The sequence below is a fragment of the Ceratotherium simum genome, chromosome 17, assembly GCF_057802395.1.
Source record: "Ceratotherium simum simum isolate JZ-2026a chromosome 17, ASM5780239v1, whole genome shotgun sequence".
In the NCBI taxonomy this organism is placed as follows: Eukaryota; Metazoa; Chordata; class Mammalia; order Perissodactyla; family Rhinocerotidae; genus Ceratotherium; species Ceratotherium simum.
In genome coordinates, this window is record NC_141916.1 from 61,038,247 (window position 1) to 61,063,097 (window position 24,851).

Genomic DNA, 24,851 nt, shown 5'->3' on the forward strand with positions numbered 1-24,851 from the left:
TTTTTGTGAGGAAGATTGATCCTGAGCTAACATCCATTGCCAATCTTTCTCTTTTTGCTCAAGAAGATTAGCCCTGAGCTAACATCTATGCTCATCTTCCTCTATTTAGTATATGGCATGATGACCAGTGCATAGGTCTGCGCCCGGGATCCGAACCTGCGAACCCCAGGCCACCAAAATGGAGTGCGTGAACTTAACCACTATGCCACTGGGCCAGCCCCCAAATTTTCTTTTTTATTGAAGTACAGTTGACATACAGTATTATATTAATTTCAGGTATATAATATAGTGATTCAACATTTGTATACATTGTGAAATGATCACCACAATAAGTCTAGTTACCAGCTGTCGCCATACAAAGTTAATACAATATTATTAAGTGTATTCCCCGTATTGTACATTACATCCCCATGACTTATTTATTTTGTAACTGGCAGTTTGTACTTCTTGATCTTCTTCACCCATTTTGTGCCCTCCTTAACCCCCCTCCCCTCTGACAACCACCAGTCTGTTCCCAGTATCTGTGAGTCTGAGTTTTATTTTGTTTTGTTTTGATTTTTAGATTCTACATGTAAGTGAAACTATGCAGTGTTTTTCTTTCTCTGTCTGACTTATTTCACTTAGCATCTTACCCTCAAGGTCCATCCATGTGGTTGCAGATGGCAAGATTTCATTCTTTTTTATGGCTGAGTAGTAGTCCATTGTGTATATGTGTGTGTGTATATATACACCACATTTTCTTTATCCATTCATCCGTCAATGGACAGTTAGGTTGTTTCCATATCTTTACTATTGTAAATAATCCTGCAGTTGAATGTAGGGGTGCTAAAATTTTTTTATATTTGGTTTCCTAGGAAAACCTTTAATGTGCTCAAGAAGAGATAATATATTATTCTCAATATTGCATGACTTTGCCCCCTTTATACCTGAAAGAGTCAGTAATTAGAAATAGATTTCAAATGTAGCACTACTCTATTTTATAAAATTCAAACCGAGCCTGTATCTAATGGCCGATGGTACCTTAGATTCATCTTTATGCTCTGAGTTATTGATGATGTCTAAGAGTTGCCATATTGGGAGGTGGGAGGGAGTTGGATTTGGTTTTCAGTAGAACCAAGATCTTTATCAAACTCAGCAAGATTGCAGGGAAAACACTCACCTTCTGTGAGACAGAGGCATGTCTTTGTTTTATATCCAGATAGACATTGGTATTTTGCTTTCCGTGCACTGGTCTCATGGCTGACCTTCCCTGCTTCTCCACCTTCCTCTTTCTTCACTCCTCATCTTGAGCTTTGGAACACTGAAGAGCTAGTAGTTGCCTGCACATACTGTGATATCTCTCAGCACCAAGTTTTTTATTATTTTTTGCTGCTGCCTGGAGCGTCTTTCTCATCTGTTTGGTCTGTTGGTTCTTACTCATTCTTTTAGATCCAGCTCTGTTATTCTCTCTTCTAAGAAGCCTTCTGTAAATCTCCAAATAAGTTCCCCTCCTTCGTGCTCCTAGAGTAGCCTATGTTTTTCTCCTTCACTAGATTTTAAACTGTATTTTAAACTCTTTGAGAGCAGAGATGATATTGTTTTATCACAAGCATCTAAATAGCACAGTTCCCAGCAATAAGAAGTAACTACTTCAGGAATAGGAGAAATCAGTATGACTCCCAGGTTTTTGGCTTAGCTGACTGGTGAAATGATGCTTTTCATCTCCAAACTGGATTGCAGGGTCAAGGAGACAGTCAAGAGTCGTTTGCATTAGTTCCGGTGAAAGATAGTGATTGCTTATATTAGAGCAATAGCAGAAAATGTTGAGAGAAGGGGGAAAAATATATTTAGATGTATTGATACATCTAAGAATAAATATTTTGAGATATATTTAGTACTTAATGATTAAATATAGGGAGAACAACATGGTGATGAGATAGATGCTAGCTAAAATAAAAAATTGTTAAGTATGGGGTAAGACAGAGAAATGATGTAGAAGTGGTATTTGTAGTTTGTATTCTTCAGGAGGACAAGCACTATCTTCCGGCTGGCTGTAACTAATGACCCCTGCAATTGATGGGTGTATACAGTCTCTATGTGCTGCATTTGGTTGTGAAGGGACTCTTTGTTATCATTCATTATCGATGATAGTCTCAGAACTGTTGAGTGGCTTTACATTACCATTATACTGATGAAAATATAATGAAAGTTTAAAAGAGATGAATCCCATAAGATTATAGCTATGAAAGCCTCTTTTAGTCATGTGGGCTTTGAAGTCTAGGAAACGAATCCATCTGAGGAATGGCACTAATGGCAGAGATCTTTTTAAAAATAAAAAAATAAAATTATTAACTAGCAGAGACTACTAGTTACTTTAGTACTTTACCCCTCTGTTTCCTTTAGTGTCAACCTTATTACAATCACCCACGCCCCCAGTTGGTTATTTTAATATCCAACTATGTAGCAGTCTCATGTAAGAATAAAAGATAAAACTCTTAACAATTCAACAATAAAAAGACAACCCAATTTAAAAATGGGCAAAATATTTAAATAGACAGCGTTCCAGAGAAGATATACAGATGGCCAGTAAGCACATGAAAAGATGTTCAGCATCATTAGTCATTAGGAAATGCAAATCAAAACCATAATGAGATACCGCTTCACATCCCCTAGGATGGCTATAATAAAAAAAACAGACAATAACAAGTGTTGGCCAGGATGTGGAGAAATTGGAACCCTTAGAGATTGCTGGGAGGAATATAAATTGGTGCAGTTTCTTTGGAAAATAGTTTGGCAGTTCCTCAATAAATTAAACATAGAATTATCATATGACCCAGCAATTTTCCTCCTAGGTATATACTCACAGAATTGAAAATAGGTGGTCAAACAAAAACTTGTACATAGCATCACTATTTCTAATCACCAAAAGGTGGAAACAACCCAGATGTCAACCAACTGATCAATTAATAAACAAAATATGGTATATCCATACAGTGAAATATTATGAAGCTATAAAAAGAAAGGAAGTACTGATACATGCTACAACATGGACAGACCTTGAAAACGTCATGCTAAGTGAAAGAAGCCAGACACAGAAGGCTACATATTGTATGATTCCATTTATATAGACAGCCAAGAATAGGCAAATCTGCAGACAGAAACTAGATTAGAGGTTGCCAGAGGATAGAGGAGGGGAGAATCGGGAGTGACTGCTAAAGAGTTTCTTTTTGAGATGATGGAAATGTTCAGGAATTAAATAGTGATAATGTTTGCACAACAAGGTGAATATACTAAAAATTACTAAATTGTACACCTAAAAATGGTGAATGTTAGGTTACGTGAATTTTATGAATGTAAATCTTAATACTAAAAAAAATAATGAAAGATAATAAAAGGAACACTAGTTCCTAATAGTATATTCATATGCCCTGCCCTTTACTTTAGACATGTGCAAAAGAAATTCAGGAGATTCTCTTCACCTGACTCAAAGTATTTCATACCTTATTTTGAGATTGTTGAATATCCACTAATCTCAAGTTCCTAGGAGGTAGGAGAGCCCCATTTATGTTTACATTCTTTAAAAAAAAATGGAAATAGATTCTTTTTACTAAGCCATGATCATTGTAAAAAATTTATATAACACGCACTTTTCTTGGAATTCCGTCCCATAGAAATAACTCCTATATTGGTTTGATGTATAGTATTGTAATTTCGAAGGAGAGATTTTACTTTCCAGTTTTGTGATGTCTCTATTTAAAAGAGATGAAGGAGGAAGGAAAAGTTTATCTTCTCTACACAAGGAAGGATATCGTTTCAAATCTCTTTTACTTTTTTAATTTTTCTGTCTAGGTGGTACTTGAGAGTAGCTCTTTGTCCCACTACCATACCACCTAAACAACAGTAGCAATAAAGACAATGACAATAAAAACAATAATAAAAAAATAGCATTCTTTATTGATTGCTTACTACGTAGAAGGTACTATGTTAAGCACTATAAATACTGTATCTGATTTTTGTAACAGTCTTATCAAATTAGTCATTCCCATTTTATTTATGAAGAAATTGAAGTTTAAAGGGCTAAACAAGGCATTCAAATTTACACAGCTGGTATGTGGTGGAGCTGGAATTCAAACCAGTTCTTTTTTACTACAAATATTGTATTTTTAATTACTGTAATGTTTTGTCTCTCTGCTTGTATTTGTGGACCAAGATCTCTTCTGAAGGAGATTGAAGCAAGAGTTGAGGTGCTAAAATGTGGGGCATTTAGAATATTGACATTATGACCATGTGATGTGTTTAGCTGTAGTTCTGGTTTCCTTTTTGTGGGGCTGATAGAATGACTAGTGATTTATTTTAGAGCCTTAGTACACACAGAAAGTTTTTGGTCTTGATTGAAGAATAAAATTATATTTTATATGGCTTCATATAAATAGCCATAATCACAAAATAAAGTAGCAATTAATTTGCTTTACCTATCTTATTTAAGCTCTCTGTAGCATTTATGAGTGTCATCCAGACTTTTTCTAAAACTTGCTATAGACGTCTATGACATTACACTCCATTAGTTCTCTTCCTGCCTTTCTAATCATGTCTTAACCTGTGGGTTCCCCTACTGCCCTGTGCGTACACCTGTCTTAAAGCTTACTATATCATGGGGCCGGCCCTGTGGTGTAGCGGTTAAGTGCACGCGCTCCGCTGCTGGCGGCCCAGGTTCGGATCCCGGGCGTGCACTGGTGCACTGCTTGTCAGGCCGTGCTGTGGCGGCGTCCCATATAAAGTGGAGGAAGATGGGCGCGGATGTTAGCCCAGGGCCAGTCTTCCTCAGCATAAAAGGAGGAGGATTGGCACGGATGTTAGCTTAGGGCTGATCTTCCTCACAAAAAAAAAAAAAAGTTTACTATATCATACTGAAATTAGTTATTCATATGTCAGTCTTCACATCTAGACAGTGAATTTTTTAAAAACAAAAATTGGGTCTCATTGTTCCTTATAACTCTGGTGCCTAACAGCACCTCATAGGCAATAAACACAGAGGGTCCTGTTAAGCTAAACTGTTAAATGTGAACATGAAGACCAACACTATTTGTTGTTACTGCTTTTGTGTAGACTCTTGCTAAAGAGAGAAGCAAGAGTCCTACGTTTCTGGTGTCTCTCCGTTCTGCCACTGCTATCAGAGTTTTTAAAGTGGAGCTCTGATTGTCATTTTGTAGCTCAAAGACTTCATTGACTAACCATTTCCTATTGAATAAAGTCCATATTTCTTGGCACTCTGCCAGGTTCCTCCGTGGTCCTGTCCTAACTGAGCTCTCTCTTCTTCTTCATGTTTACTGTGCACTCCTTAAACTGGGCTACTTGCTAGTCCCCTTCGTTATATTTCTATGCTTTTGATGGTATTGTGTCTTCTACATGATTGTCACCATGGAATCTTACCCATTCTTCGGATGTCCAGTATAAATGCTGGTTCCTTGATGAGCTTTCACTCATCTCACTGCCCTTTCCAGCCTCCACCAAAAGAAGTCATTTCCCCCTCTGAACTCTTAATAGTACTTTGACTATGGTATAGCATTGCCCTACTAAGTGATAAATTCCTTGAGAACAAGGTTCTTGCCTTTGCTTTCTCTGCTGTTTTGCATTGATTATTGCATTGAATATATATAAATTGAATATAAATTAACTTTTTGATTTTTTAAGTTCAAGGAAACTGGTCAGAGGACCATTTGTTAAAAATTCTTCCTCTGCATTGGTCTGCAAGTAAATGCATCCAATCCAGAAACTGCGTAGGTTTAAACAATGTATTTATTCCTGGAACTTCAGTTGAGGAAAGAATTTTTTCCCCAGATTTATATTTATTTTAAATATATTTGCCATTCTTTATATTGACTCTCCTTCTTTTCTAGGGCACTGTCTTTAATCTTGAGTCAGAGGAGGAGGAATACCCTGGAATTGTTGCAGAAGACAGCAATGACATTTATATCCTGCCCAGTGACAACTCTGGACAAGTCAGTCCTCCAGAGTCTCCAACTGTGACAACTTCTTGGCAGTCAGAGAGTTTACCTGTTTCACTGTCAGCCAGCCAGAGTTGGCACACAGAAAGCCTACCAGTGTCCCTAGGTCCTGAGTCCTGGCAGCAGATCGCAGTGGATCCTGAAGAAGTCAAAAGCTTAGATAGCAATGGAGCTGGAGAGAAGAGTGAGAACAACTCTTCTAATTCTGACATTGTGCATGTGGAGAAAGAAGAAATACCTGAGGGTATGGAAGAGGCTGCTGTGGCATCTGTGGTCTTGCCAACCAGGGAGCTGCAAGAGGTATTCCATGAAGCCCCAGCTCCCTTGCTTCCACATATCACTGCCCCTTCCTTGCTGGAGATGAGGGAGCCTGACACAGAGATGACTGCGGTTGAGAAAGTCAGCCCTGCTACCTCTCTGTGCGTAGAACTTGATGAAGAAGAGGGGAAGGCAGCGACAGTTGAACCTAGTGAACTGGGGGAGCAGGTGGTCCCTGCACTGGAACCCATGAAAACACTGCTGAGTGAAGAGGAGAGAAATGTCAGGAAGGAGAGTCTTACAGAAGTGCTCTCCCCTGCTGGAGAAGAGAAGGCCATCCCATTGTCTGAGAGCAAGTCTATACTGCTGTTTGGAGGGGCTGCCGCTGTTGCCATCCTGGCAGTGGCAGTTGGGATAGCACTGGCCCTGAGAAAGAAATAGCAGATTTTTTAGAAGAGAAAGAAGACAAAAAGGATATAAGGTTTTAGTTGTGTTGACTGAATTTGAACCGCCAGCAGCTGACTAGACATTTGTGGAACACTCTGGGATAATTTAGGACTTCTGCTCAACAAGGCAGTGGATTGATCCACATATTAGGGCTTAAGGTAGAGGGTGTTCACCTTTGTCTGATTGTAAGTTCCAAGGGTCTTGGCTCATGCTAGCTTCAGAAACTTATGAGTAAAGTACTCCCTCCAGAACGGGGTTTCTCAACCTTGGCATTAATGACATCTTGATAATTCTTTGTTGTAGGAGGCTGTCCTGTGCATTGTAGAATGTTTAGTAACATCCCAGGCCTCTACCCACTAAATACCAGTAGCACCCTTCCCCTAGTTGTGACAACCAAAAATGTCTCCTGACATTGCCAAATATCCCCAGTCGTTCCCCATGAGAGAGCCACAGCTTTAGAGAGGGAGGGTTAATTTAGGAGAATCTGGGATAGAAATCACCAAGCAAGAGAGCTTAGCTGTGTGCTCCTCAGCTAGGGACTTGTTCCTGCCCTTGGAATTTCATCTTTCCTGATGAACATGCTGTGTTTTGCAGCCATTCCTTTTTGGCTCTTCTTTTCTTCCCCACTTCTTAGTCCTGTAGCGTGAGAGTGCTCTCCCCTTATGTCTCGGCTGTGTCTCAGGTACTGCGGCTCCTCCTCACCCCCAGGTTCCTTCTCAGATCCCTTGGGTGAGTCCTTGCTCTGTACTCGTCAAGTCCGTGATGCTTCCTACAGCTACACCTTGTGAAGATGTTGCCTTTAGTAATCTTAAAAAAAATAAATATAAAATAAAAGAGATCTAAGGTTCCCTGCCTATGAGTGCGAGGGCAAGTAATTCTGGCTAGAGAGAGATTTGTCTTATTCAGAAGCAGGAGAGTGGCTTAGATGACTGTTGAGGTCTTTTCTGGCCCTTTAGTGTATGGCCATCCTACTGAGCTTCTGCTTACTTCCCAGCAGCATCCTTGTTCCCGGATGGCCACTGTCTATAACTTGGGCTAGTGTGTTTTCCCAGTATCTGGCCTCAGTCTTCTTATTGGTCAGCCCCCTCCTCTGTAGTCTCTTGCCACGTGGTAAGGATTTTCACACTCTGGCTTACAGACCAACTGAATCTTAATTCATATTAAATACAGAAAGTATCCTAAATATCATTGAAATGAAAAGTAGGAAAAGAGAAGCTTGAATTTCTCGAGGCTACCCTAGAGATCCTAGTTTGGCTTTCAGAGTTCGAGAATGGAGGCTTCTTTGCTGAACTCTTCAGTCCAAGTACCAGAGTGATAAACCAAAATGATCCTAATCAATATGTGTTAGTTGAGACTCAGCATAATTTTCTTTCATCTGGCCGATCCCTTCCCTAAAGGAGGGGGGGGGCGGGTGGGACTGTGTCCTTGCATGCCTGATGATCAGTGTTACTGTGCAGGACACACATGCTTGATACAAGTCATCTCAGATTTATCTTAGTAAATGTAACAAATTACTTTTTAGATCCTGAAATTTGTAATAAAATTACTTTACCTACCCTGATCACCCAAACTTGATGTTTTAAATGTGCTTTCTTTTTGAAATTTATTTTTAAAAATTAAATCTTCTCCCTAAAGCAATACTATTTAAAAGTTGGTTAAGAAAAAAGATCTGAAGTGTGTTTGTGTGTCTGTTCAGATTGGTCATGCGGTGTATCTTTATGTTCTGATTTTTAGTGTTCCATTTAGGCAGTGATTTTTTTTTTTTTTGGTGAGGAAGATTGGCCCTGAGCTAACATCTGGCAATCCTCCTCTTTTTGCTGAGGAAGACTGGCCCTGGGCTAACATCCGTGCCCATCTTCCCCCACTTTATATGGGACGCCGCCACAGCATGGCTTGACAAGTGGTGCGTCAGGGTGCGCCCGGGATCCGAACCGGCGAACCCCAGGCCGCTGCAGTGGAGTGCGAGCACTTAACCACTTGTGCCACTGGGCTGGCCCCAGGAAGTGATGCTTTTTAAGGGTTTTGATCTACCTTGATTAATATAGCTAGAGGTGAGGGGGAGAAATGGGATTAGTGAAGTAAAGATTTTTCCCTCCTTGGGCTCTGACAGTTGCATTTGATTACTCTGTATTCTAATTGCTATGCTTATGTTTGCGTAGGGTGAGTTATCTTGATTTTTTTCCCTTTTATAATAAAATATTCTCCTCCCAGTATTCACCCTTGTAAACTCTGGATTCCCAAACCCATTGGCTGAACACATTTAAGCACTAATAGAAACCAGGTTCGTTTCTGAGCTGCTAAAAGGAGATCTGTGGCTTAGGATATTTGGGTCTGTGTTCTCCACAAAAGGAAATAAGACGTGATATGATGCTGCTATGTGCTGCTTTATTTTCCCATCTGTTGAATATTAACCTTTGGCCAGTTGCATTTTGCTAGGTAATGGTAAATGGAGATCCTTTTCCATTGGCTTTCTATGGATTGAATTGTTGTTAGTCCCTGAGTAATAGGATGTGTCAGTGTCCCCATTCTTTCCTTACTTCCTTACCCTCTGCCTCTGGCAGTGGAAGGAAATACCCTAATAAGGATTGCTGCTTACAGCAGCTCCTATTTTTTGCTATTACATTAAAAAAAATTATTTCTCACCCCCCTTTTGGTGGGGGCTGGTAGTAGTAGGCCATTCCTTCTTGCCCCCTGATTTACATAACATCTACACTTACAGGAAAGGGAAGATTCAGAATAAATCCAACTTGTTTATGGAACTCAAATGCAGAATAAATATCACCCTATTTATCATTCCTCATTCTTTGAACTATTGAGGAAATATTTTTGTTAGAAACTCTTTTCTTTTTTGTGTGTGTGAGCAAGACCAGACCTGAGCTAACATCCAATGCCAATTCTCCTCTTTTTGCTGAGGAAGATTGGCCCTGGGCTAACATCTGTGCCCATCTTCCTCTACGTCATATGGACGTCAGTACAGCATGGCTTAACAAGCGGTGCGTCAGTGTGCGCCCAGGATCCAAACCTGTGAACCCCGGGCTGCCAAAGTGGAGTGCGTGCACTTAACCGCTGTGCCACCAGGCCGGCCTTCTAGAACTCTTCTTAACTGCTCTGTTGAATGTAATGATTTCTGATCAGTTGGTAAAAAGCCAATGAAGTTTTCTTGAGAAAAATACCAGAATTAAAGAATGCCAATTTATCTTCTCTGTATTAGAATGACAGTTCTGGGCCCAGAAATCAATCAGTATCTACAGTGTGCCTTAGGGGGACTCTCATGATCATCACTGGCCACTAGAGAGCTTTCTAGAGAAAAAAAAAAGTGCTGACCACCTGGTTGCGTTCACCCAAAGACATCCTTGATAGCTCCTCTCACCTGTGTTTCTGTCCCATTGCTAATATCAAATGCAGCCACTACCTAGGTTTGTCCCGGGAGGAATAAACAGTGAACTCAGAGATGTGGTTTTTTGAACCACAACTACTGTTAATTTCCTGTGGAAATCAATTTCCTCAGCCTTTGTGCTCATTTCCTCTAATAATATATAAGTAATGCCTCCTCCTTGCCTTTTTCCCTGATGGGATGACATGTGAACAAATGTCAGACCCATAGAATTTTAAAATTATTTTAAGAGATGTTTTATAGAAATAAAAGGTATTATAGGTAAGAATTTTTCCTTTTTCCCTCTTAATTTCTTATGTCTTTTTACACAAACTTATCTTTCAAAGAATTCGAGGGGGTGTGGTAATCATAGTTCACTAAGAGGGCCTTAGTAGGCTAGTGGCCTGTAGCCTATCTGATCGCTTACAGAAAAGGCTTCTAGCCTCTGAACCAGTTCCCTCACAAGCACTGTCTCATTTAAAGTCTCAGAAACACAGCTGATGCCAGAAAAGTGTTTCCTCTTCTCTGGAGGACCAAGATCAGCCATTAGTGATAACTCCTGTTATACTGTTGATCACTGAGGAGGTTCAAGTATGAGATGGGTTTGAGTTTAGGGTGCATATTTTTTTCCATATTAGAATATCCTTTTCCTAAAAAATTTGTAATTATAATTTTAGCAAATGTAATATGCCAGAGATTGTTCTAATGCCCTCATACCTTATTTCACCCTCACAGTTCTAATAGCTCTTACATATTTGTTTTATTCCCATTTTACAGATTGAGCAAACCTAACCAGTTGAATAACTTTTTCTAAAGTCTTCTAGTATAATCTAGCAATGATTTAAATTTTTCTGACTCCAAGTCTAGTGCTTCTTCCTGCTTTTACCATTTTTGTGACCCTGCAAAGAAGTATGAGCAGGCTCTGCAAACAGTTGTGCCAATTGTACACTGCACCAGGGCAGCCTGTGCTCACCAGTGTGCCCCCTGGAAGAAGAGGGGCCTTCCCTAACTTGTACAAAGGTACCCTGTAGGCTGGTCTAAACATTGAGCAGGTTCCACTAGAGAAACCTAAGAGTGAAGGTTATGTCCAGCATTGTTGCCAACTTCTAATTATAGCAGATGTTTTCCCTTTAAATATTGAATGAGAGGCCTTATGGTTAAAGAATTCACAGTTACCACTGGTATAGATCTTTCATTAGCTTTCTTAGTTAATATGTTAGATAAATATTTCTGCGTGTAAGCAAGGCTAAGGCAGTCTGACATAGGAGTCATCACCAATTAGAAGGTAGCACCGTGGCACTTTCTCCTAGTTCATCCCCTGCCTATGCCATGGGTTGTGGAGTGAAGTGGGGGATACCTCTAGACATTGCTTAGCCTCTCAACACTCAGAGGTCACCAACCCAATCAATCAGGAGGGCTGACCCAGCACAGCCACAGGCTCGGAAGCTGACACTAGGTGACTTCCCAGTGAAAAACCTTCCATTCTTTCCACAGTACACTGGTGAATGTCAAGTTAGTAGCCTTGGTTACAGAATACTGATAGCTTGAAATTCAGTCACTATTTTTAGTTACCTCATATATAGAGCTCCATGGAAAGTTGGAAACTGTCATGTTACTAAAATACTAATACATCTTGTCTTCCCTGTCTTTGCACAAGACTATTTAACCTCTATCTGGCTTGCCATGTTCCTGTGAATTAAAACCATCAGGGTCCTCCACATGTTTATGTTTACACTGCAAGAGCCCTAGCCAGGCAGCTGCTTCAATGTCAGCTCAGGTTGGAATTATTCTCAGGGATATTTGCAAGGCCTAAAATAGCAGCTGGCTCCAGGTGATTCTTGCCCTGTTCTCACCTCTCCTAAGGGGAAATTTTATAGCGATATCGCTCATTTCAGTGAGTGTTCTTTGCACCACTAGAGGAAATTGGTTAATGTACTATTTAGAACAAAAATTTTGACATTTTAAGATTACTAGTTTGTTGCCGCCTTCCCTGGGAATAAAAGGAAGTTGAAGTATAATCTTCCCTGTTACACAGTCTGGAATGATTTGGTTGTTCCTGATGCTTTCTAGCAAGAGAATTGTATTGTATAAACTAGTCTTTGGCCAGCATCAAAGGAAAAGGCAGAATTTTGCTCCTAGACTTGTATTTCTCCTGCTATCATAGTCTTCCATTTCTTTCGCCCTTCACATTAAAAGTGCCTCTGTCTACCTAACTCATTCCTTGACTGAGTTCAATTTATTATTGGTTCTGATGCCCTCATCTCCTCAGAATTACTGGAATTAAATGGTAATTTTGGTAACTAAGCTAACACAAGTATTTCACTTAAGCAGTGTATATTTCCTTTTTCTGTATGAGGTTCCATAAACTCTCCTTGCTACAGCTCTGATTTGCTCAATTTATTATTGTGAGTTATTCTGGCTCCTTTTTCCTCCTGTTATCTGCCTTTTGGCAATCTACTCTTCATCAGGGGAAAGGAACAAAATTCAAATCTATGAATTGTGCTTTCTATGAGAAGCAATGTGTTGGGGGAGAACACATTGGAGGTTGCAATAAAATGAGATTTCAAGTTAACTGACGGCCTCATCTTTCTGTTCATATGGTAACCTTATGCCCTTGACTTAGAAGGGACCATTTCAGATAATCTTGTAGTCTGCTTAAGTACATACTCGATTTGACTTCAGTTCTGAAAACATGGTGATAATATCCAAAAGACACTCCATAGTCAAGTTCCCAAGTCAGCACAGCTAATGAAATCTTTTGAAAATAAAGACAGGCTGTGGTGCTGTGACCCTGTACGGCAGCCCTGAGATCTCGGCAGTTAATGCTGGATCCTAAGAGGTGAGGGCAGGAAGGATTTGACCTTCTGAATACAGCAAATACTCCACTGACTGTCAGATATGCCAAGCATGTTCTGAGAAGAAATGTTTGATCTTTTGCCAAGGAACATCCATCACTTAATTCAAATATTAAAAAAACAAACAGAATGAAACATTCTCTGAATTAGTCACTTCTCAATTATATACACAAGGATTATGTTACCAGTGTAAAATCTATCAACTTCCAGGCTATGCCTGAGTTGTGGCTGAGATAGATATGCTCAAGAGTGGAACATTTTTAATACAGTGGAATCTTTTTATAATGCTGGCTTGGGAGAAGAGGTGATAATCTTGCTTTATGACCAAGAAAGTGTATCTGACTTGGTCTGGAAAAATTTACACTAAAACGTGTATAAACTACATTAAAATATTAATTTAAACAAACAAAACAGTAGAAGGTAAAGATGCTGTGAGAGATTAGAAGTATATAGTCTGGGAGTATTTGCTGTTGTAGAGCTCTTCTCGCTCCCATTAGTTTAGAGTTGACTATTGTAAGTGCTTCTTCTGGAAGACAATCTCTCCCCGCAGTGAGACGCTGACTCTACCGACTGATGTATGTACGGATGAGTGTGTGTGTTTATGTGTGACTCAACCTGTTTCCACTGTGACATGAATTCTTTAAAAAAAAAAAAAAGGTCCACTCCAAAACATTCATAATAATAGCGTTACTGGAAGGTTTACTTCCAAATGGTGGTCTTCGTACTGCACGTATTTGCTTTTAGAGTTTGCGACATCTTGCAGATATCAGATTGAGACCCAGCCCTAGTGTGATATGTACTTAATGCTGAACGATGTAGTTATTTTTCTTTTCTGAGGAATTTGAATTTTCAAGGAACGGAAAAGTGTTTTTGGTAACAAAGTATTTTATTAGTACTTCATTACTCTTGTTCGTATGCTTTGCCAGAGCGTCATGTTGATAGTAACACAAGCGTTACTGTTAGAGTAAAGGGAATGTGTTTGGTATGGACCCAGCATCCACCATCATACTTTTAAACAGAATCCCAGGAAAACGCATATCACAGGGAACAACAGACGAGTGTTGCACTGTTTCTAAATGCAAGCTCTCCCTGGTATGTTTTGGCACTACCTAAGTGACCTGCTTTTGTTACTTGTATTCTGACTGTGTCCCTAAGAAAGGGAACCTCCTCAACTGTTCACTTTTTAAAAGTCCAACTGTTCTTTCATCTTTTATGCCTAAAAACCTGTTCTCTCCAGTGCAGCGTCTTAGGCATGGATGAGCTACGGGGTATGGCTAGAAAATGAAAATACAGAGATTATTCCCCACGGGTATGCAGTAGCTTCTGGTACTCCGTCAGCTTAAAATTTTTATCAAAGCCTTGACCTCTTGGAAAGAGAAAAGGTGCATTTAGTTACCTGATTTTGAAACTGTGTAGACATAGGCCCCCAAACCTATGGTTCTTCTTGACTCAAATAAAAGGAAATCAAGTTGAAAAAAGTCAAACACATTTTGAGGCCTGATTTCTCCACTGTTTGAGTACAGAACTGTAGTCCAGAACCTCTTGTGCTATTTGGTTTTCAAACAGGAAGACTGTTACTTCCTTAGTATTTTGAGAGGAATTTTTCATTTGTAAGGGGTATGTGCATTCCTTCTCCAATCCTTGCTCTCCTCAGACACAATACTGCCTGTATTGTGAAGAAGATCATGCCCAAAGTTACACTTCAAGAAACAGTAGGTTTTTTTTTTAACAGAAAAACATTAAGCATGTTTTTTTCTTCTGCCTTACAGTCTGCTTTCAAATTTAATTTTCAAGTGGGGACCTTATACAGCTGAAGATAAAGGCACAATGTGTAGACAGATTTAGAAGATGGTATGAAACATTCAAATATGTGCAAGTTGACAGTTTCATTCAAGTATATTAATGTAGAGATTCCTAAATGGGTCACCAGCTTAAAACATCATCTTTAAAATAGTGAGAAATAAATAGCTATTATCTTGCGCATCTCCTGTCTAAGAACTTTAAGTGGCAATGTCTTCATTTCCGTTGAAGGCAGCTATACTGCTGTCAACATACCAAGTTTTAACCAGTAATGCTTTTGCAGAGTCATCCATTCAATCCATCTCCTAGAGCAAGAAAGGAAAAACAGCCCAAATTAGTCTAATTCACAAACCAGGATTCAGTACTTAAGAACTCTAGTGCCACAGTCAATAGAAGTGAAGCTGGCGTTCGTGCAAAAACATACTCCCTGGAGCCCTGTCATCCTCATATCCCTGCAGCCTCCTTTTTGCTACATGGGAGCAACTGCAAAAACATAGGCTTTCAAGGTGCTGAGATCTGGATATTCACACATCTGTTGAATCACTTATGGTGCCAAGAGGCATCTTAGTGGGTCTGAGGAATCAAGATTCTGTTTCAGCCTTTCAGTGTTTGATAAGTTGTTAATACAGACTGCTGTTGACATCTTGCCCAATTACTGCCCCTGTAGACGGTGCTGGTGAAAGCTGTCCAGGAACTGTCTCAGGCTTATCTCCTTCCAACAATTCAGCTTGGGTTAACACCAAATTTGAGATTTATCCTCATTCTCCTGTTTTAAAATGCCTGTATAACTGAAGACTACAGCGGATAGAGAATGCTTTTAAGGCTTACTGGTAAATATCAAGAGGGTGAGATGCCCGAGTAATGCTTCTGACACATAAAATCTCAAGCGTTCACTAATATTTTCAAATTTATAGATAAGATACATCCACTTAACTTCCAGTTGGGTCTATGAAACTGCAGCACCAGACTTTAAGGAGTGTCTGGCCTTTCCTGGGCAGCATCATGAAGAATTATGACTTTTCATATCCTGGTTATGGGACAGATGTTTTCTGGGGAAGATTTTAGGTAGTTTTCCCCCCTTTTGACTACTCTTCTTTTTTTTTTTTTTTTTTTTTAAAGAACATTATGTTTTTAATATTTTTATTTTTTATTTATTTATTTTTTCCCCCAAAGCCCCAGGAGATAGTTGTATGTCATAGGTGCACATCCTTCTAGTTGCTGTATGTGGGACGCGGCCTCAGCATGGCCGGAGAAGTGGTGCATCGGTGTGCGCCCGGGATCCGAACCCGGGCCGCCAGCAGCGGAGCGCACGCACTTAACCGCTAAGCCACCGGGCCGGCCCTTGACTACTCTTCTTGATCTCTCTCCCCACCATCCCTCTTGGTAAGCATGTTTTTAATTTAAATTATACTTATTTTGTGACAAGGTGAAGTTGAGAGCACACTGAGGAAGCTCAGCTTGGGCCCTCCCGCCACCTTCTCTCATGCTCTACACGTCTCTACCAGACTAGAGGATTCTACCAAGAGTGTGAAGCAAGCCTTCACCACCCCTCTGATAGCGGCAGGTCTTGAAAAGCGAGCTGATAAATCTCAAAAGGACATTAGGTGTTCATTCCCAACTTCTACCACGTAACTTGCTTGCTCACGAAAGCAAACCCAGCCTTTCTACCTGAGCGAGAAGGTCTGTAACAGCCTTCCTTGTGGTTTGGTCACCAGAAGCAGGGGGAGAAAGATGAAAAGCCCTGCAGGAGAGGGTTCTGCTGGGTTTCCAGACCTCGGAGGGAAATGAGTATGGGGAGCAGACAGCGACCAAGAGGATTGAGTGGAATGCCAAGGAGCAGACATCACTGGTTCTTACATTTCTGACTAAGTTCCTCACATAGGCGAGTAGGTTCTGGTTAATAAAGTTCACTGTTGTGCGAAAGACATCACGGAGCAAAGATGGTGTGTGATCGGCCACCTTTTTTGCCAACAGCATGGACAACATCAGCATGGTCTTCTCCTTCTCCATGTCTCTAGGGTAAGTCTGCATGGCCTGCTCCAGCGCAGTAGTGAGGCACTGTCTTCTGTCCTGAGGGGTGAAACAGAAGGGCCACACAGAACCTGCTAACATTCTCCCTCTGGGAGGAGAAACAGTCCTCCGACGTCAAGTGTGAGGAAGCATGCTTTCGTTTCAGAGGGAAGTATTTATTGAACAGCTAAGGAGGGTAGAGGAGAGAATGAGAAAATTTACTTTTGAGAGGCAACGGAAAGGGAAGATTGAGATCACTCCCTAGAGTGGGATACTCATTAACCAAATACATATACATATGTATATGTATATATATATATATATTTTTTTTGCTGAGGAAGATTGGCCCTGAGCTAACATCTGTGCCCATCCTCCTCTATTTTGTATACAGGACGCCGCCACAGCATGGCTTGATAAGCAGTGCAGAGGTCCACGCCAGGCATCTGAACCCAGGAACCCTGGGCCGCTGAAACGGAGCACATGAACTTAACCACTACGCCACCCAGCTGGCCCCCAAATACGTATTTACTGAGTATCATGTGTTCACATTAGGCACTAGTCATTCCCTGCCTGTAAGGCACTTAAAATCAAGAATTAGTTAACTATCCAAGATGTCTTAGGCCTATCTTACTGGCACAGACCTAGCTAAAGGGAGGAGAATGAAGGGGGCTACATGTGACATTGCCACCTGCAGGGGAGAGGCATACCGTAGACCATTAGACCTGAAAGGACCTCATCGAATCACATGCAAAATTAAGTTGTTAACATTGTGGGAGAGGTCCCAAGGCAGAAGATTACTAGAGGCTCACATGTGCTATGATAGTTGCTGGAGAACATCAGACAGAGAGAGCACTAGGGAGGGGACAAGCCTTCTTGGCGGCAGGAGACTTGACCTGGCTGAACCCTGGAGGATGAATAAATTTCTGATAGTGAGAGGCACCTGCATTTTCAGCTGGGAGTCAGAAGAATGGAACCTTTCTCTCCTCTGAACTCCCGTAGGCATATATTTCTCTCTCCCACTAAGTTTCTTCAGGAAGGATATAGTGCCTTAGACCCATCTTTGTATCCCCCACAGTGTCTAGCAAATGGTAGAAGCTCTGTAAGTATCTGTAGATTGATTATATCCATGAAGTCAAGAGTAGCAGGCTAAAATGTCACTTTTCTTGTCACATGTGGGTAAGTGACAAAGTTCTCTATTGGCATGTTTATTCAACTCCCTAAAACTGAAGAAACAATAAGTTTTATCTCCAAACTCTTGACTCTGACTTTAGGTTCAGGTTTCCAAACGTCAAGTAACTTAATTCTTTTGAAAGATAATTAACCACGTGATGATTCTATTTCTAATTCTTTTGTAGACAGTCATGAACTGAGTCACCTCACTGATAGGAGACAGGACACACCTTTTTGGTTCAACTGACAACTGAAAAAGCCCTCACCGTTCCTAACTAACCCAGAAAAGGCACTGGTGGATTTTCTCACTTACTTCCTCTGACAGGTTCACGTTCATAAACTGCATTGCCAGGTTATTCACCAGTCTTGGGTGGATGCTGCGGTCCATCCTGTCCCCTATTTGGGCAAGTTGCCTGGCGATATCCTGGATTATCTCCTCTTGACTCTCAGAATCTGAATGTTCAGGCAGGGGCAGCAGAGAAAAAGCAGATTCAGACAATGGCCCTGTTTGACACCCTCATGCCATTCCACCCCAAACCAGAAAAAGGATGGGATTCTCCTTTGGAACAAAACCAGTTCCTGCTTCCACAGCACACCATGGTGGTCCCAGCTGAGCATTTGCTTCACTCTCCTAGAGCCACAGTGTGAAGACTTGGGGACCTGTAGTTCGGGGAAGCAGGGGCAGAGTGCTGGGTGGGTCGGGGAAAGGGCCTGAGTGAACAGACACTAGCCTGGAGAAGCAGGCCTCTCCTCGAGTACAGAGTCAACAGCTGCCCACAGAAGGGTGAGTGATGCTGGGCATCCATGACCATGGGCAGCTGGGGCACAAACATGCAGCAGCCTTTATGGCTGTCAGTTCTAGACTCCATTGTTTAACAGATGTCAGCCTAAGAAGTTGTGAAGACAGAGGCTCTGCAGTAGATGAGTTAGAGCCCCACCTGTGCCATTCCCTAGCCACGAGACACTGCCACATCCTCCCTACCTTCCTCACAGGGCAACTCCTCTCCCCAGTCCTGTCTCACTGAGTAAAACCCCACGTCTTCACTATGACCTAGAAGGCCGTGTATGATCTGCCTCAGCCTCTCTAATGGGAACTCTTCCTCCTTGCCCCTTACTCCCTCTTCTGCAGCTACACTGGCCTCCCCGGAGAGCACGGCTCCTTCTCTCTTCCCTTAGGTCTACTGAAATGCCACTTTGTCCAAGATTAACACCCTCACTTCACAGCCACACACGCTCTCTCCTCTCCCTCTCTTTTCCTTCTTTGACACTCACTACTATATCATACATTTTACCTGTCTGTGTTCTTTGCCTCCCTCACCAGAACATAAGCTTCGTAAGGGCTCTGATTTTTTTTTTTTTAATAATTTTATTTATTTATTTTTCCCCCAAAGCCCCAGTAGATAGTTGTGTGTCATAGTTGCACATCCTTCTAGTTGCTGTATGTGGGACGCGGCCTCAGCATGGCCGGAGAAGCAGCGCGTCGGTGTGAGCCCGGGATGGAACCTGGGCCACCAGCAGCAGAGCACGTGCACCCAACCGCTAAGCCACGGGGCCGGCCCAGGGCTCTGATTTTTAAATGTTTTGTTTACTACCAAATACACAGCACCCAAAAACAATGCAAGGCACACAGTAGGTGCTCAATAAACAATTGCATGAATGAATGAATGAGTAAATGAATGGACCCTGTACCCAGCTCCTAGTAAGTATTCAATAAATGCCAGCTATTATTATTTCTCCCATAGTAAATCTTATATTTTTTCTGTGCTTGCAACTTCCCTCTGGCTTCTTATTTACCCAGGATAAAAATCTCATACTTATCCTAGTCTTTGTCCTCGCCACTGCACCATCCTCTATCATTGTCAGATCTTATCTCGCAGCACAGATACAACTCTCTCTCCTACCCATCACCACTGCCAACCTGGGTGTGGGCTCTCCACTACCTCTCATCTGGATAATGACAGTAATCTCACCCACTCTCACTGCCCTCCAGTCCATTCTCCACTATGTACTCAGGAAGGTGAGGCACTCTGGTGCAAAAGTTCAAGAGGCATTGAGAGGATTAAGAGTACTTACACCCAGGTGTTTCATCTGCCTCGCTGTAGTCTTGACCATGATCCACGTAGTATGGATATGGATCAACTGTCTACTCAAAACCTTTCACGTGCTCACCTCTGGTTAAGTGACAAGTCACAACCCAGCCTTCAATCACTCAGACCTTAACTTCCATTACTCCCTTCAAAAGTTCTAACCAAACTCAACTATTCACAGTACCTTTTACAGGCCCTGGCCTTTCCATCCTCAGGTTTTTGCTTAAATTATTGCCATTTCCTCTTCCCAATCTCCAAAGACCCAAACTGTCCCCATCCTTCATGGCCCAGCTCAACTGCAGTTGTAGTCATGAAGTTTTCCTGATTCCCCACAGACAAAAGGGTATCACCTCCTCCACATCTCCCACGGGACTAACGATGTGTCACAGGTTTCCCTAAGCTTTCCCATTTCAGCAGCTTCAGGAACCATGCCTGCTTCATCTGCATCCAGCTGAGTGAATGAATACACCAACGAAACTGTGGTGGCCAGAGCCTCTATTTTGCCTTCTGTTTCCAAATCTTGTCAGGTACTTCATCTACATGCTAGTTTTCTACCAGAGGGTGAGGTTAAGTGTACAGCCCCATAATCATTTTTGCAAATGCCATTTGAGTCAAGCCAGGCTTTGCAGTCTAAGGGCAAGGAATGGTGTGGGAGAGCACAGACGGGCCAGGGAACAGCCTCTGGTTGTAGTTACTCCTGCAGCAGCTTCTGAGAGCAAAGCCATTCCTGACTCCATCCGCTCCTAAACCCCCCCAAAGGGGGCCAAGTGCTCTAATTGCAGTTTAGGACCAGTCAGAAGACACACTAGCTGGATTCTAAGTCAGAGGAAGTCTCTGGCACACCCTAGCTAGTGGGGAACTCCTGCCGGAGGTCCAAAGGCCGGGTCGGCTGTTGGTCTCCCTCAAGGCCACCAGAGGGCAGTGCAACCTCCAACTGCAGGCGATTTCCGGGCAGGATTTCAGTCCTGCTCAGGAGGTTGGGAGGCCTGGGTCCAGGTCCTCAGAGGCACCCTGGGCTTTTAGGGCAGTGATTCTAACTAGGGAGCACATCAGAAACACCTGGGGAGTCTCCACCCTAGAACATCTGGTTTAGGCAGCTGGAGTAGGGCCCAGGGCCTGTGCATTCTGAAGAAGTTCCTCATGGAATTCCAGCATGCACACAACTGAGAACCAACGCTCCAGGCCCAAATCTGGGAGTGGCTGAGCCTTGCCACACTCCCCAGCATTCTCCCTCAGCCATCAGCTCAGGGCAGCCTCCATCTGTGGAGGCAGCACCGGTGGCTCAGAGGAGTGAAAACTGAGGTTGGGAGGGCAGCACAAGGATGAGGGTGAGGAAAGGTAAAGAAAGTCTAGAAACTGATGCAACCGGAGGCAGCACCGGGCAGTGGGAGCACGACTGGGCCCGGCTCAAGGAAAGAGGCCTGGCCCCAAGTCCTGGCTTGGCCATGCCCACTAGTTGTTTGATTTGGGGCTCATCGTTTACCCTTCTCTGGACCTCCGTTTCCTCATCTGGAAATGATGTTCAGAATACTTCAAAGCCCTAGTTATCTGGTAGATAATTACAAGCCATAATATGTATAAAAGTAAAAGTGTAAGGTGCTATACAGATGCAAAGAATCATTATAAAGAAACTGAGTGGATTTCCGCTGACTGGAAACTCAGCCAGGCCTGCTCCACTGGAGTAATCAAGCATAGACCAAAGAACCTGCGACACCAACACAGATGGCGGATGAAACCACAGAGGGGAGCCTGAGCCCACGGGTCCCTTCCAGCACTTAGGGCTCCTAAATGTTACTGGTTACAGCAAAGCTCAGATTTGGGGCAGAGGAGGCTGGGCCAGATGCATACCTGTCTCCCCTCTTCCCACGAAGCGGCTGCACCGGTTGCCATCTGTCTGCAGTTCGTCATGGTCCCCCTGCAGGTAAACTTGCGCGGGCAGTTCGTGGCCCAACACCTCCAGCTCTTTGTAGAAATGACAGTTGGAGCAGTTTTGGAGGAAGCCAAACACCAGCAAGTTTGTGATGTGCTCATCCTGGAGGCCTGAACCATTGCTGACCTAAGATGAAAGGGGAGTGAGGGAGACCTGTGGGAACCTGGTCCAGGGCCAGAGGCCCTTACTGCGGCTGAGCTGGCACAGGGCTCCAGGTACAGCTGGGCCTGAAACAGCCTCACTAGCCCAAGAGATCTGAAGAAGCCTGTGGGCACAAGGCCTCCTGCAAGTGGGAGAGGCCAAGTGTGCAGTGCCTGCTTTAAGCAATGCCACCTGTAGATGCCAACAAGAAAGCTCCAAACTCGCACAAGGTGGCTCATCCACCATTTGCTTGACATCCTGACAAAACTCAGCTGGAGCGAGCTTCCTTTCAGGGCAGGACACTCCAAAGGATGTGTTAGGGAAGCCAAGCAAATATCATCATCTAGATGCCATCCTTGTATCCACATGCTTTTGCCAAGTCCCATGTATCTTTTACTAACTTACGTCCCCCTTTACTGGCTATGCATCCAGCACTTAGAAGCTCTTTCTTTTCAAAAATCTCCTTTGTAGGACCAGGATAGCATTGTGCAAACAGCCAATCTTCAACAAATACTGAGCAGTAGTAACCACAGATAACATCTGCCTTTGGGCAGGCTGGGTTTACTTCAGGTGAGTATGCCTCTTAACCAAAACCCAGAGAGCCATGGGGATGCTCCTGCTCCAACCCAAGGGGCTGGGGATCTCAGGCCCGTCAGCTCTCCAGCCTGGAAGCAGCACTTGCAGCAGTAGCCCAGTTCAGCATCTGCTCTATGGAAGCCAGGAGGCACATTTCTGGTGTGCAGACTGCATTTGGGACAGGATTCCTGGCAAACAAAGGTGAGTACCTGTAGCATCCGCAGCCAGGTGTGCTCAGAACAATCAAAGATCTAGGATGAGAGAGGGAATAATCGGGAAAGCTGGGGAGACTGAGATCTGCCCAGATAAATGCAAAACAGGCTGGGCTCTTACAGCAGGAGAAGGTGAAGGTGCAGGTAAAATTTATTTCTATCTTCTAAGCCCTTAATATTTTTCATTAATCAGAAAACTTTTAGACGACAGTTTTTAGAGGGCAAATTGTTTTAAATAAATAAAATGCATAAAGTAAGGTGCTTATGTATTGCTATTCAGCCTTCTCCAAAATTACTCCTAAAAAAGGAAAAATGTTATGTAAAAGGTCTACTGCATCAAATCCTTACAGTGAGGCCAGGTGGCACAAGGCAGCTTAGAAACTCAAGAACGTGCTTCATTCCTGCTTCCAGGAGTGTCCTGGTTAGAACAGAAGAAAGGAGGGCTAGGGCAGTGTTGTGGGTTGAACTGTGTCCCCCAAAAAGAAATGTTCAAGTACTAACCTCAAGTATCTATGAATGTGCCCTTATTTGGAAATAGGGTCTTTGCAGATGTAATCAAGCTGAGATCAGGTCATACTGCCTGGATTAGGGCAGACTCTATATCCAATGACTGGTATCTTTATAAGAAGAAGGAAAAGAGGATTTACACATGGAGACACACAGGAACAATGCCACATGAAGACAAGGGCTGAAACTGGAGCGATGTGTTAAAAGCCAAGGATTGCTGGCAGCCACCAGGAGCGGAGAGAGGCATGGGACAGATTCTCCTTCGGAACCCCCAGAAGGAACCAAGCCTGCCGATGCCTCGATTTCAGACTCCTGGCCTCCAGAAGTGTGAGGGAAAATACCCAGTTTGTGGTATTTTGTTCCAGCAGCCCCAGAAAGCTAATGTGGGCAGTCTTTGCCCGAGGACTTCTTCTGATCCAGAGGTTGGTAAACAGGTGTCCAAAGTCTGGGTGCAGAGCACTGGTGGCCGCCAACTAAGCCAGATCAGGTTATCAAACACAAGTTCAGTGATCTCTGCCTTTTCCACGTAAAATAAAAAGAATCGGCAGGGAGGGAAAGGAAAGAATTTCATACGTTAGAGCAACACAGGTCCAGAAGCCACGAGTGGATAACCCATGAAGTCAAATGTTTAGTAGCCGTTGGCTGGAAAACAGTATGGATAGACTATTTTGATGAGCATGTCAAGAACAGGTTGGACTGTACCACAAAATGGGAAATAGGCTCAGACGACTGACAGGATTTAATTCCAAGAACAAACAGAGCTTGTGACAAGCCAAGTAGGGAACTATGAGCTTTTTTGATCCTTCTAGTGATAAAAGTTGAAATGGATGTCTCAGAAGGTGGAAGATCTGATAGTTGTGTATCCCTTTAGATCACAGGAAAGAAAATACATTAAGAGAAATGATCAAGACTTAGGAAATCTTGCTGGACATATTACAAAATTGATCTAAAGGAGGCAAAAATAATTCTCATGCTATAAAATCAGTTCCAGTGCAAAGAAAAAGATGGAAGGCTATCCAATGTGTGTGATAAATTGTAATAATCCTGGTGCACAATCCTGGAGAAAAGAGCACCAAACAAACGTTAAAAAAAAAAAATCCAAAACCAATCTCACTTCTTTTCTTTTCTTTTTTTGGTGAGGAAGATCAGCCCTGAGCTAACATCTGCCAATCCTCCTCTTTTTGCTGAGGAAGACTGGCCCTGGGCTAACATCCGTGCCCATCTTCCTCCACTTGATATGGGACACCACCACAGCATGGCTTGATAAATGGTGCGTCCACACCTGGGATCCGAACCTGTAACCTCAGGCCACCAAAGCAGAATGCGCAAGCTTAACTGCTACGCCACTGGGCCAGCGCCCCCCCACTTTTTTTTAACATTTTGCTTCATACATTCTTTTTTTTTTTTTTTTTCCAATTTTTTTTTTCTTTTGAGGAAGATTGGCTCTGCACTAACATCTGCTGCCAATCTTCCTCTTTTTCTTTTTTCTCCCTAAAGCCCC

At 42.6% G+C, this 24,851-nt stretch overlaps 2 protein-coding genes across 4 annotated transcripts in view; one reads left to right on the forward strand and one right to left on the reverse strand.

Moving 5' to 3' along the window:
* BCL2L13 (BCL2 like 13) overlaps positions 1–8,259 on the forward strand; it is a 97,035-nt gene extending 88,776 nt beyond the window's left edge. For 2 of the 3 annotated variants that reach the window (XM_087442994.1, XM_087442995.1), the window contains one exon: positions 5,877–8,259. In XM_087442994.1, the coding sequence (XP_087299120.1) occupies positions 5,877–6,683 (807 nt within the window). In that variant the 3' untranslated portion in view covers positions 6,684–8,259. The remainder of the gene's footprint in view (positions 1–5,876) is intronic. The other variant, XM_087442996.1, reaches the window with a different exon arrangement.
* Positions 8,260–14,797: 6,538 nt separating this feature from the next.
* BID (BH3 interacting domain death agonist) overlaps positions 14,798–24,851 on the reverse strand; it is a 44,884-nt gene continuing 34,830 nt past the window's right edge. The window contains exons 3-6 of the mRNA XM_004438844.3: positions 21,833–22,040; positions 18,211–18,350; positions 16,575–16,787; positions 14,798–15,022 (exon numbers count right to left, since the gene is read on the reverse strand). Of these exons, the coding sequence (XP_004438901.1) occupies positions 15,011–15,022; positions 16,575–16,787; positions 18,211–18,350; positions 21,833–22,040 (573 nt within the window). The 3' untranslated portion in view covers positions 14,798–15,010. The remainder of the gene's footprint in view (positions 15,023–16,574; positions 16,788–18,210; positions 18,351–21,832; positions 22,041–24,851) is intronic.